The 13,772-nt window shown below is 47.9% G+C and overlaps 1 protein-coding gene across 3 annotated transcripts in view; it reads right to left on the bottom strand.

Annotated features, from left to right (window-relative positions):
• Nucleotides 1-13,772, bottom strand: part of LOC110526336 (CD276 antigen) — a 75,002-nt gene that overhangs the window by 39,004 nt on the left and 22,226 nt on the right. For all 3 annotated transcript variants that reach the window (XM_021607212.2, XM_036980688.1, XM_021607214.2), the window contains 2 exons: nt 11,561-11,911; nt 7,855-8,151 (listed from right to left, as the gene is read on the bottom strand). In XM_021607212.2, coding sequence (XP_021462887.2) covers nt 7,855-8,151; nt 11,561-11,911 — 648 coding nt within the window. The remainder of the gene's footprint in view (nt 1-7,854; nt 8,152-11,560; nt 11,912-13,772) is intronic.

Here is a 13,772-nt window from a genome sequence, read left to right on the forward strand (position 1 = left end):
CTCATCCCCATCTCTATAGCCAGCCAGCCAGCAGGCCAGCCAGGAGTCTAACAGAAGGCACAGCCTATGGCTAAAGCGCAGAGGACTTGACTTGGTTAGCATTTATCTCAGTTGGCATAGGGCTCAGATATATACTGGTTGCTCTGGAAAGTCTATCCGGAAATTGTCATGCTCTCTGTGTCTAATGTAGGATCATGCTGGAGCAGCAGTTTGAAATTCAAATGAAGTTGCATTAGTCCTTAAGCCTTGGGTTGGTTATTTTTCGTTACCAAAGATATTAAACTATCTGTCTTATTATGGATTTCAATATCATTTCGCTAGAATCGCTTTAATTTTATCTTGATATTTCTCTCAAAGCCATTTCTGCTACGGATGCCCGCGGTAATGTTTTTAAGGCAAACATAATGGAATTGCATCTTATTTGATAACGAGGGACGTCTACCGTACACGGTTGAGGCCCCAAATAACCACAGACGTAACAGAGCCATTGGAGGCAACAATGACACTAACAACGGCATCAGAAACCTTCACTACCGCAGTAGACTACAGCTTTGCTGCTCATCCCCCAGCAGTACAGTAAATGGCTGGAAGTAGGCAGACAGATACATTATAGATATGACAGGCAGTATAAGTCGTCATTTCCCTGTGGACAGTTTCTCTGTAATGAGGTGCAGGTTGTCATGCAGGCGTTTAGAGGCGTGGGGTTGGGGAGGGAGTCAGAGACAAAGGCAGGCATGGCTAAAGAAGACCAGCCAGACCAGCAGGAAGGAGATGTTAATGTGACCTGAAGGCGATCCTAGCCCTCACAGCTTCCCTCTTTCCACACCGGTCACATTTGGCTATGTCAAAGATGGCTGCCATGTTCTAATCAATGTTTCCATCACAAATGTAGGACCATAATATTTGGTTTCGAGAGTTAAAGGGCTGTGATGACACTGTCCCTGCAGATGAAGGCAGATGACTGCAGTACTAAATGTTGAGTCTACTCGAGTCATTTCAGTCACATTTACAGACAGTAAACAAACTCTTTTGAGTGGTTTAAGTCCATGCTGCAGGGAGGGAAGTAAGAAAGGTCCTGGGCCAGTAACACACCTCTACAGGGAGACGGACACACTAGCTCCATGCTTAACTTTCATTCATTTCACACTTTGTAATCAATTACTGGTCTCTAGAGCTATCAGTGAGGTGAGCTACCTTTTCCAGGAATGGGCCCAAGTCTCTCAGCGCCTCCTAATTCAAAAGACATTACAACGCTAGACAATACTCTTTGTGTAGGGGTGGCCATTGATTTGGACTGTTTCAAGGCACCAGAACAAAGCGATTTACGGAGGTTGCAAAACATATTTTGTGGGACAACAATGCATGGTCTTATCTGGTGTAGAGTTTAAGCATAAAATAAATGGATATGAATAATTAAACGACCAAGCCTTTGAAGGTATGCCCAACCGTTTTCTCTGGGCTATTCTCTGCCCAATGTCTCTCAAAAGGCTGCACCTAATATGATTTGAAATCGTAAAGCAGAGGCTGACGCCAGGCCTCCAGAAACCAATCCCTCTTGCAGGATAAAACAGCTACTGTGTGAAATGTACACTGCAGGCCCCTTGGCTCAACCCCACTGATAGTCAGTCCCCCCTCACTGTGACTCTGGGAGGGAAAATAAAAAATGAGCCTGATCAATGACAAAATAGGGCTTTTGCCCTTTTACTGCAGCCATAAATATAATCTGTCTTGAAGAAGAAAGAAAGCAGGAGAGGAGTACAGGGCGTAAAGAGACAGGTTCCCTTCAGGCTCTGGGCAGGCATAAAGATGTCACAGTACTCCACAGTGTGGAAAGGAGAGGAGAGGAGAGGAGAGGAGAGGAGAGGAGAGGAGAGGAGAGGAGAGGAGAGGAGAGGAGAGGAGAGGAGGACGTGCCTAATGTCATGCCATGGTGGCCTGGTGGGACTGGGGCCGTGGACACTTATAGAGTCATGTACTGGTGATGGCTCCCCTGTGGTGAGGGGGAGGACAGGACAGGACCACACAGCAGGCCCAAGCCCACACACGCACACAGACTACCAGACAGCCACTCACAGCAGAGGTAGTCAGGCCGCAACGCTCCAACATTGTATTTTCAACTGCAGACATAAAACACATTTTGACATTCAGCCATCGCATAGACCTTTTATGCCAAAAGGAGACAGTGAAGACGACAACAGTGAACAGGAACAGGAAGGCATAAATCCCCAACACAATGAGAGGGAGCTCATTTTATCTCTGTGATTGTTGAGATGCTACAAGAGCAATGCAGTGAGCAGGAACTGGCCCGGCCCTAATCCCTCATTCAACCCAACAATCCCTCGGAGCTGCAAACGACAAGACTGAGAGCATGCCAAATAATACTGTGAATCCATAATACAGGGATAAAACGTCCCCATGTTGAAGGCAAGGGAGGGAGGAAAACATTCAAACAACTTAACAACTCAACATGGCAGTGACAGGAGCAAGTGGCCCCTGTTCATAATCCTGAGAGGAAATAATATGCTTACAAAGATTGCCATTGGCCTACCTGAATTTGTTTTAGACTGCTCCCTCCATTTCTCCATCTCTCTATTTGGTTGTTGTTGTGCTAGGGGGTCGTGATAAGATAGTGTGTATTCAGGGAGGGAGGGAGGTAAAGATAGAGAGGGGGAGAGAGGTAGAGAGAGAGAGAGAGAGAGAGAGAGAGAGAGAGAGAGACCCGTCTGTGCGTTTGGACAGTAATTAATACAGTGTTCCCCTCGCTGCTCTGCTGAAAACGGATTCATTCATACTGCTGTTTTCCTCCTTTTCCAAAGGCTTCGTTAATTGCATTTAAATTAGCCCTGTAAAAAAGTTGAGTCGAGAACAAGGAGTAATACAGTGTTTTGTTTTTAGCTTGCTTTCGTTTGCTTACTCATTTTTTTAGGCTTGCGTAAGCTTGGCAAGCAGGGCACTGGCAGGTACCAATTTAGACGGCAACATATGTCAGGAACAAGCACCCAGAACAGGTAATAACCCAGTCAGGGAAAAAGGGAAGAGGCTAGCACAAACGTAATGAAGGAAAAACACAGCAAAGCTTTATGCTGTCTGCTGCAAATGGAAAGGCGGTGCTAGGACTGCCCATTAGCACCTGTGTGACACTGTCTCTTCTGCCTATTAAGAGTCATGTTGGAGTGTGCATGGAGCTATTGAGGCGTGGATGTGAGTGTGAAAGGGAGCGAGGTGTAAAGTGTGTGTTTGAGAAAGAGGAAGAGAGAGAAACAGGGGGAGAGAGAAAACGTGAGAGAGAAACAGGGAGAGAGAAACAGTGAGAGAGAAACAGTGGGAGAGAAACAGTGAGAGAGAAACAGGGAGAGAGAAACAGGGAGAGAGAAACAGTGAGAGAGAAACAGTGAGAGAGAAACAGTGAGAGAGAAACAGTGAGAGAGAAACAGTGAGAGAGAAACAGGGAGAGCGAAACAGTGAGAGAGAAACAGGGAGAGAGAAACAGTGAGAGAGAAACAGGGAGAGAGAAACAGTGAGAGAGAAACAGGGAGAGAAACAGGGAGAGAGAAACAGTGAGAGAGAAACAGGGAGAGAGAAACAGTGAGAGAGAAACAGTGAGAGAGAGAGAGAGAGGCTGAGAGAGAGGGATAGGCTTCGAGAGAGCGAAACAGTGAGAGAGAGAGAGAGGCTGAGAGAGAGGGATAGGCTTCAATAGAGCGAAACAGGGAGAGAGAAACAGTGAGAGAGAGAGAGGCTGAGAGAGAGGGAGAGGCTGTGTGAGAGAGAAACATGGAGAGCGAGAGAGAGTGAAACAGTGGGGGAGGGAGCGATAGAGAGAGAGGCTGAGAGAGAGAGAGAAACATGGAGAGCGAAAGAGAGAGAGAGTATTGTACTGTAATTCTGGTGGAGAGTTGGTTCTTTCAGGAGCAGTGGATGAGGCCTCCCATGAAGTTGATGGAGCTGGCCAATCCTCTGGAGAGCAGAGCAAAGCAGATTGGACGAGCTCAGCAGCACAGCTTGGGCGATCTCCCTCTCTCCCTCTGTCTCCCTCCCTTCACCCATTTACATTACATTTACATTTTAGTCATTTAGCAGACATTCCTATGCAGAGCAACTTGGAGTAAGTGCATTCATCTTAAGATAGCTAGGTGGGATAACCACATATCTCAGTCATAGTAAGTCAGTTTCTTCTCAATAAAGTAGCTATCAGCAAAGTCAGAGCTAGTAGGGGGAAAAAGTCAAGTGAGTGTGTTTGTCCCTCCCTCCCTCCCTGTCAGTGACTCCATCTCCCTGCCTGCCTGTCAGGCCCTGGTGCCACGGCTCAGAGCTTAGCAAACACTCTCTGCTCTCGTCTCCATCTCCCTCTCTGTCATCAGCCCAAACCTCACTCCCCCTCTCTCCTCCCCTCTCTATCTCGATCTTATCCTGCTGCTGGGAGCTGCGGAGAGACAATGGTGCTCTCATCCGCTGAGCAGAGACAGAGGGCTTGGGCAGTGACAGGCCTAAACCCCCCACCGCCACCACAGCCATACTGCCATCTCTCAGCTCCCACAGTAGGGATACATATCTAAAGCTCTGCGTTCTGCCAGCGGCGCTAAAAATGATATTAGTCAGACAGCATGTCCATAAAGCTCAAAGGGCATTATTCTTTTTTGAGGACAGCAAAGTGTCAGAGAGGGTGGGCAGGGAGGGGGAGCAGAGGTGGGTTTAGTCTGTCTTAAACTGAGCTGCTCAAACTGCCTCTGCTGCTTTCAGCCAGGAGGATGGTAGTATAGCCGAGCAGGCTGGGGAGGCAGAGGAGGCTGAGGAGGGAGAGAGGAGGCTGAGGAGGGAGATGAGGGAGAGGAGGCTGAGGAGGGAGAGAGGAGGCTGAGGAGGGAGATGAGGGAGAGGAGGCTTAGGAGGGAGACAGGAGGCTGAGGAGGGAGATGAGGGAGAGGAGGCTGAGGAGGCAGAGAGGAGGCTGAGGAGGGAGGCAGCCTGCCAGCCTGCCTGGGTTCATACAAGGACTGCTGCAGCTGCTGCCTCTTGTCTCGTCCATGGACGCTGGATGCCAGGCATCTCTTTGTGTCTGTTCCAAGTTGGATCCTACTGTATCCTGCTGCTACATCCATCAATATCCTACTACCAACACACATTGTGGTCTCTCTCCCAACAGCTGTTGAACCAACACATGATACGGTCAGTCAGGGCTCAAGCGGGACATGACCTCTTCTAACCTGCACCAAGATAGTTCAGTTGTAAATGGCAGTATTGTGTATGCAGTATTTAGCCAGGCATGTGTTATGTCATGGGGGAGGTACTACTATTGACAGTGGTGCTAATGATGATGGCGTGGTTCACAAGCATAACTTCTTAACCCATACCGTCTCAACACATGGCTTCACACGCACCCCACACACTGTTCCGTACAGTTAGAGGTTCATTGTCTCCAAATTAACCTTGTCAAACTATTTCTTTTCCCAGGGGAGAGTTGTATTACTATTGTAATTTTTCAATCAGAGATTGAGGAAAGTGTGAAATGTTCATGTGCTTGTTCTCCCTCCCTCCCTCCCTCCCTCCCTCCCTCCCTCCCTCCCTCCCTCCCTCTCTCTCCTATTGGGTGGGGAATAGTCCATTTGGAATCTTAAGGAGATTTCACCCCTCCCTATAATAGGATTCTCAGCCTGCCTCAGTCTGGTGTGCGGTGGGTGCAGTGCTGTGATTATCCAGTATATTTACTATATAAACTCTGCTCAGCACACACTCCAGAAGAGTTCTGCTAGGTCAAAATTAATTACAGAAGTTGTTAAGCATACAGCAGCTGTTGTAAACAAATGCAAATACATTTTCATATCAAACAAGCCCCTTGTATCCCGGCACACCAAAAATAAATCTGCCACTTGTTTACTAACAAGTTAGGCCATCATCAAGCTGTGCTGGTTAGAGTGAGATAAATGAATATTCTCCAACTAGCCCCAGAGCGCTCAGATCCTGGCCACTCCATGGCTTTAATCAAAAGCTTTGCAGCTTTGTCTCTGGGTTTGTTCCATCCTTTTTCTCTTTCGATCTCTCCTTCTCTCTCTCATCCCTCGGTCTCTCTTTCTTCTTGGCTGGTCTATTCCCTTTCATAGGTTGGCTGTGTTATTCTCCGTAGCCTTGCCTGGTTTTTCTCTAGGACAGCTTCAGAGCGTGGGTAATTCCTTCCTTTCCACTGAGCTGAACAGATCACTTTTCGTTATCAGCAGGTTTCTACGCTCGACACAAACTGCCTCTCTGTGGAGAACAAAGGCTTTCCACTAGTCTAACAGAACAGGTGCTCTGCTGGGTTTCGGGTTGGATGAGGAACAACTGCTCAGTCTGAGAGGAACTCTTCCTTGACACACCGACTGACGAAGATCACAACCATACCTAGTTCTCAGTCCTTTCATACTGCTTCAGATCATCGCTCCTATGTCCATTTCCTCCTCTGCTCTGTCAGGATTCACCTCTATCTTCCCCATCACCTCTATAGATCTGGACCACTGAAATAACTCTATGATCTGAAACAGTTCACCGCCTGAGGCAACGTCTAGAATGCTTTAGACAGGCACCTAATCAGCCTTACGTTCTCTTTCAACAGAGAGAGCATATCTATGCATATCTATGTCCTTTACTAAAACTACAAGATGCAATAGTCTCCAGTAGTTCCATTTCTCGAAAGTCTACTGCAACATGTAAACAGTAATCATACTATGGTCTTAACGGCCATAGTTGTTGACTTGTTTGTTGTTGACTTGTTGACTTCTTCATGTCATGTCTCTTCCTACTGTGGATTTAGCAACATTGTAATACCCCGGAGGCCTTGTCATGACTGTAGAGTGTGGAGCTGTGGAATAGGCCATCAGGCTCAGGGCCCTGCCGGCCCCAGCAGCACGGAAACAGCAGTCATTTCCCAGCCCAGCGGAGCGGCACTTACTGACCTGACACACACAGCACACAGACAAACACACACGACACACACACTCCCTGACCTGGGCGTAGGGTGTCCTCCCCCTCCCCAGCTCTGCTCCAGCCCAGAGAGCAGGTCCCGACCACCTCTTCTTATTTATGAGCCATTTCACACAGCACTGCTCCCATTAGAGAGCCAGCCTTGGCTGGTCAGACACACACTAAACACTCCAAACACTAAACATTACGTACACCAGTAAGGCAGCCTGGGGACAGGGGGACAGGGACTGGGGATGGGACAGAGAAGATCCCAGGGCCACCACACAAAGCCACCACTCACACAGTCCAGGAAGAGAATATACCACTCACCCCAAAAGAGCAATGTAAACATATTGACCCACTTCCTGGTTGGCAGACCTTGTCTGTAGCTTCAGCTGAGAGACAGGCTAGAGCTGGGAGTCTGCTCTGTAGGCTGTACAGCTGCTGCACCACCATTACTTCCATTTAGCTCTAATATTATTGTATATCCTTTATCACCTTCTAGCATTACCAAATGTCAGATGAGTAGTTATTTTTGTTGCATAGGAATCATCTGGGAAATAATTACCCACTGATGTGATTTAACGATGTGTGGAAACTGATGGTTAGGCTTATTGGAGCATAATTGAACATTTCATTATTTCCCTTCAGTTCTGTGGCGCTCTGAACAGCTAGCTGAAAATTCAAGGCATAACATTTGACTGACGGATTGATTTACAAATGCATACAAGACTTTAATAGGCAGCTGTGCTCCTGTGTGACTGAAAACAAGATTATCCTGAACTGGCAACATTAAAACACTGTGGGAAGTCTCTGAATGTTAGCTTGTTAACTTTCCAGAAAGTAGGCTAGGGCCTTTGTTAGGGGAAGACAGACAGCAATGGGACACACAGACACACATAGACACACTAACACACACACCTGTGATGGTGACGGAGGCGTGGCCGTCCTCGCCCAATAATGGGTTGGTCAGTCTGCAGCTGTAAGTGCTATTGGGCTCCAGGGTGACAGTCAGGACACTGAGCATGCTGAACAGCCCCTCCTCATTGGCCACCAGGGAGGTGGTGACGTTGTCTGTCAGGTTGTGCCCGCCCCCGTCCTGCCACAGTACGTCAGCCTCAGGGTAGCCACCGTACGCCACGCAGGTCAGCGCCACCTCGTCACCCGGCCGCAGGTTGGAGTCCGGCTCCAGGGTCACCAGAGGCTTGGAGTAGGGGGCTGAGGGGGGATAGAAGAGGGGACAAGAACAGACACACACAGAGTTTTAAGCCAAGTCGCCAGAAGCTTGGAGTAGGGGGCTGGAGGGGGGAGGGGGAGCAGAGACATACAGAGTTTTAGCCAGATTATCACCAGTGAGGGACACCCAGGGAACTGTTTGACATGATTCCCATTAAATTGTTAATTACATTTAGGGAGCTTAGCATAACATCGAGCTTAAGATCCCAGAGACATCATTTGCAGCATATCCTGGTGCTCCCTTCTGTCCTCCTTCATCTCCTCCCTGAAGAGAGCCACGGCTCTGAGCCAAGCCGCCTCACAATACAACGCAACCACCACAGCCTGGCCCGGCCCGGATGGCGGGCCTGGGGGAAATAGGCACGGCTCCGAGAATCTGGGACTGCTGTGCTCTGTTCAGGGGTTTGGCAGGAGGGGGCGTGCGGTGAGGAGGTGAGGGGGGTGAATCCTCAGCCTGGAATGAATTCACGGCTCTCCAATCCCCTGAGCTAAAACACAACCAGAGAGGTGGCGGGCAGAGAGAGGAGGCTGTATTCCCTGAGCCAATCATAACACAGCAAACAATGGGGAGGACAGGGAGGGAGAAGAAGGAGATTAAATAACTTCATGCGAGTTGCCTTTTGAAAAGTGGACTCTCTCGCTCTCTCTCTCTCAGCACTAAGACGGAATGTCAGCCTGCCACTAACCTCCCTGGCTATCCATTTGACTGACAGGCAGATTTCCACAGAGACCCATCATTTTCTCAGAGCACTGTGGGAAGGGAGCTCTATGATGTTGACTGTAAATGCCAGCTAAAAATAATACATCTACGAATCGAATGCATGATAAGCGGACAATTTGTCACTGTTTGAGCTACTGTGTCATTGTTTATCTTTTCTCTACCCAGACTAGCCAGCCAAAAGGAAACCTGTTGAACGTTAACACTGCTTAATACACATACATCCTTAGAGGAAAGGACCAATTTAACAACAAAACTTGACAATTAGTGGTGAGGGAGGGAGGAGTTCACCAACACTGTGTGTGAAGCCATGAAGAATAATTATAAATAAAAGTGCAATCAGTTGTGATGATGGTCCTCTGATGGAACAACCACCTTCATCACCGAGCTGTTAGTAACAATCAATCTTGTCAGGAACTAATAATCAAAGCCAGTGATTGACCACAACCAGAGGACCACAATCAGGAAGTATCGACCAATCATGTTATCGTGCATCCCTGACGGAACTAAGTGTTTCATTACCAATTTCTGTGTTGTGTTAGGCATTGATCCTAAAGGTCTCACATGATTACCAAAGAAGGGCCTGTGATGTGTGATCAAATTGCCCTCTAGTGGCCTCATGGATGGAATTATTTAATCATTTAATAATTGATAAACAGGAATAAAAAATAAAAAAATTAAAACGAAAATCCGGTGTTTCTATGTCAAACGGTTTTGTTATAATTCAGTCTTCTGTGACGTAAACTCAGCAAAAAAACAAAAGTCCCTTTTTCATCCCCTAACTTCACAGATCTTCATTGTAAAGGGTTTAGACACTGTTTCCCATGCTTGGTCAATGAACCATAAACAATTAATGAACATGCACCGGTGGAACAGTCGTTAAGACACTAACAGCTTACAGACGGTAGACAATTAAGGTCGCAGTTATGAAAACTTAAGGACACTAAAGAGGACTTTCTACTGACTCTGAAAAACACCAAAAGAAAGATGCCCAGGGTCCCTGCTCATCTGCGTGAACGTGCCTTAGGCATGCTGCAAGGAGGCATGAGGACTGCAGATGTGGCCAGGGCAATAAATTGCAATGTCCGTACTGTGAGACGCCTAAAACAGTGCTACTGGGAGACAGGATGGACAGCTGGTCGTCCTCGCAGTGGCAAACCACGTGTAACAACACCTGCATAGGATAGGTACTTCCGAACATCACACCTGCGGGACAGGCACAGGATGGCAACAACAACTGCCCGAGTTACACCAGGAACACATTATCCCTCCATCAGTGCCCAGACTGTCCGCAATAGGCTGAGAGAGGCTAGACTGAGGGCTTGTAGGCCTGTTGTAAGGCAGGTTCTCACCAGACATCAACGGCAACAATGTCACCTATGGGCACAAACCCACCATCGCTGGACCAGATAGGACTGGCAAAAAGTGCTCTTCACTGATGAGTCACGGTTTTGTCTCACCAGGGTTGATGGTCGGATTTGCGTTTATCTTCAAAGGAATGAGCGTTACACCGAGGCCTGTACTCTGGAGCGGGATCGATTTGGAGGTGGAGGGTCCGTCCGGGTCTGGGGCGTTGTGTCACAGCATCCTTGGACTGAGCTTGTTGTCATTGCAGGCAATTTCAACGCTGTGCGTTACAGGGAAGACATCCTCCTCCCTCATGTGGTACCCTCCTGCAGGCTCATCCTGACATGACCCTCCAGCATGACAATGCCACCAGCCATACTGCTCATTCTGTGTGTGATTTCCTGCAAGACAGGAATGTCAGTGTTCTGCCATGGCCATGGCCAATTCCATTGAGCACGTCTTGGATCGGAGGGTGAGGGCTAGGGCCATTCCCCCCCAGAAATGTTCGGGAACTTGCAGGTGCCTTGGTGGAAGAGTGAGGTGACATCTCACAGCAAGAACTGGCAAATCTGGTGCAGTCTATGAGGAGGAGATGCACTGCAGTACTTAATGCAGCTGGTGGCCACACCAGATACTGACTGTAACTTTTGATTTTGACCCCCCTTTGTTCAGGGACACATTATACAATTTCTGTTTGTCACATGTCTGTGGAACTTGTTCAGTTTATGTCTCAGTTGTTGAATCCTATGTTCATACAAATATTTACACATGTTAAGTTTGCTGAAAATAAACGCAGTTGACAGTGAGAGGACGTTTCTTTTTTGCTGAGTTTAAATAAAGTGTAATATTGGGATGCAAACTAAAAATGGAATACATTTCAACTCTATATCAGACATGGTACAAGTGTCTTCTTTTTTTTGTTGTTGCCGATAACCATGTGTGAGAGGTGTATACTTTTGTTTCAAAGTAGATTTGTTTAAGACTTACCAAGAAACACTCTGTGTGACCCTGATTTATCCCACTGCAGTAAAAGGTTAAAGAGGGGACTCTACTTCCTGTATGTGAAGCCCTTGAGGTGTCTCCTTCTCCTCACCTCCTTTTCAACCGTATTGGAGGAGACGATCCAAGGTCCTCATCCTCTGACCTTCTTCTCCAATGTGTTTTGAGACAGGATTCGAGGAAAGATGTATCGAGAAAGATGTGGTAGCTATAGGCCAAGCATTGGTCCGGCTTTACCAGTCAGAGGTCGTTATTGTAAAACTTAAAAGAGAATGTGTTCTCAATGACTTACCTTGTTAAATAAAGGTAATAAATGAACAGACTCACCTGCTACCTGGAGCAGTAGGGCTGCACTGCCGTAGTCCTTCACCCTGACGAAGCAGGTGTAGCTACCCTCATCGGCCACCCGGACCCCTCTCAAGAGGAGCGAAGCGTTGCCCGCGCCCAGCTGAGAGGGGTACAGGCTGGTGCGGTTGGCGTAGCGCTCTCCCTGGTCTGCCAGCTGGTCCTGGCTAGCCCAGTAGCTGTGCACACTGCGCTTGGTGTCCGTCAGCTGCCAGAAGACACTGAGGTCAGACAGGTTGAAGGGAGAGGCGTGGCTGAAGGAACAGTTGAGGGTGGTGTCCATGCCATACAGCGCCACCACTGGCAGCTCTGGGACATTCACTTCCAGGACAGCTAGATAGGAGAGAGAGGAGAGAGAGCGAGTATGTCAACAACAGCAAACATAGACCTGTGTGTTTAGCCATGTAGTGGAGAGAGATGTCTAAATAAGCTTCAGGGGGATGAATGAACTGCAATAAAGATGTAGCTCCTAAATATCCACTTGGAGACAGTGGTGAGTTAATAATCTAGATAGTGGTCCATAGTGGTCTGTCTGGTGAGAAAGAACACTCTTCATCTCTCTCCAGAGTGTACTGTCTCCCTCAACACAACACGGGGCTAAGCTGCTCAATGGTGAGTGTGATTTGTTTTGTTTTAAAGCGGAAACCCTCCTTAAGGCATCTGATCTCTAGACTGTCTAGACTGGACGCTTCTGTTCTCTCCTCTTCTCTCTTCTTCTGTTCTCTCCTCTTCTCTTCTCTCCTCTCCTCTTCTCTCCTCCCCTCCTTTCCCCTCCCCTGTCCTCTCTGCAGCCAAGAGCAGGCTCTGCATAATCATTCTGGCTTAGTAGCCATCTCAGACACCACAGAGAGAGGAGGCTACAGCTAAACCATTCTCTATTTATTCCTGTCTCCACTTCTACAGGTCTGATTGTGTGATGAACATCAGGACAGAAAAAGCCATTCCAACCCCTGAAATCCCCCTGAATCTAGTGTGATGCAGCCTGTACTTGACTGCTGCTATTCTTTATGAGAATCGCTTCTGTACTCATGTCTTTCAGATTTAATAACAATCACACACTTTTGCATGAAATAGTTGTGATTGAGGTGTAACAATTGATTTCCCCATTATCAACAAACAACACTTTCCTCCGAGTGCAATCCGTGGATGAGGATGCTCAGTCAAGGCAAAGATATTTTGGTAGACACCAAACCTCACAGGAGAGAGACCCCACATTCACCAATATCCCCCTGCACGTCTATAGGCACACTGCCACCTGCTGGATCCTCATGTAACTACAGGCCAAAGGAAAACTTGGCAAACCATCCACCACATCCAGAAAACCATGGATACAGAAGAACAACAATCCCCAGTAACTAACTAATACAAGAATGTCATTCTAGGTGATGCACTACAGTTCCTCCCAACCCCTGTGAAAATTACAAAGCAGCTTTTAATTTACTGACATTAACACAGTGGTGTGATGTTTTTCTATAGCCCCATAATGTGACTACACTTCCTCTGCCGTGCCACAGCACAGTCGACAATCCAATCCAGTAATCATGGCATACCATTACAGTAGCAGGGTTTATTGTAGGGCGGTATGGCTGTCTACCAGACTAACGTTCTAGTAGTTTGTGTGTGTGTGTGTTTTTGTAGTGCTTTCTGGGTAATGAATAGGCAACAGGCACTTTGGTAGGACTGTAGTGGAAGTGACGGCCCCCACAGAGGCATGCACACAGAGGAGGGAGGAGACACAGCAATTAGATCACTCCCGGAGCAGACCGGAATGACTCACTCCAATGGGTTCACAGAGGAGGAGAGAGAGGTGAGAGGGAGGTAGGGGGAGAGAATTGGAGAGGGGGAGAGAGGGAAGAGAGGGGTGAAATTATGGAAGAGAGGGGAGAGGAAGGAGAGTGAGAGGGCAGCTTTGAGCGTGCACTTAAAGATAATATCAGGAAACAAGCCAGGAGGGGAGAGCACTGCAGCCCATCACTAATCCCCTAACTCATGACAGGGCCCAAGTCAGGGAAGAGATAGGTACTCATCCCTCTCTCCTTCAATCTCTTTCTCCCTCTAACCAGTGACCCTTTTTCTGGTGCCGGTCTGGTAAGGGTGCAGCAGGACACTGGGGCAGCATGTTAACACACTGACAGACATTCACAGACAGACTGAGAGCAGCAGGAGAGCACAGCGTTTCACACCCACTTCACTG

Source organism: Oncorhynchus mykiss, chromosome 6, assembly GCF_013265735.2.
Source record: "Oncorhynchus mykiss isolate Arlee chromosome 6, USDA_OmykA_1.1, whole genome shotgun sequence".
Classification (NCBI taxonomy): Eukaryota; Metazoa; Chordata; class Actinopteri; order Salmoniformes; family Salmonidae; genus Oncorhynchus; species Oncorhynchus mykiss.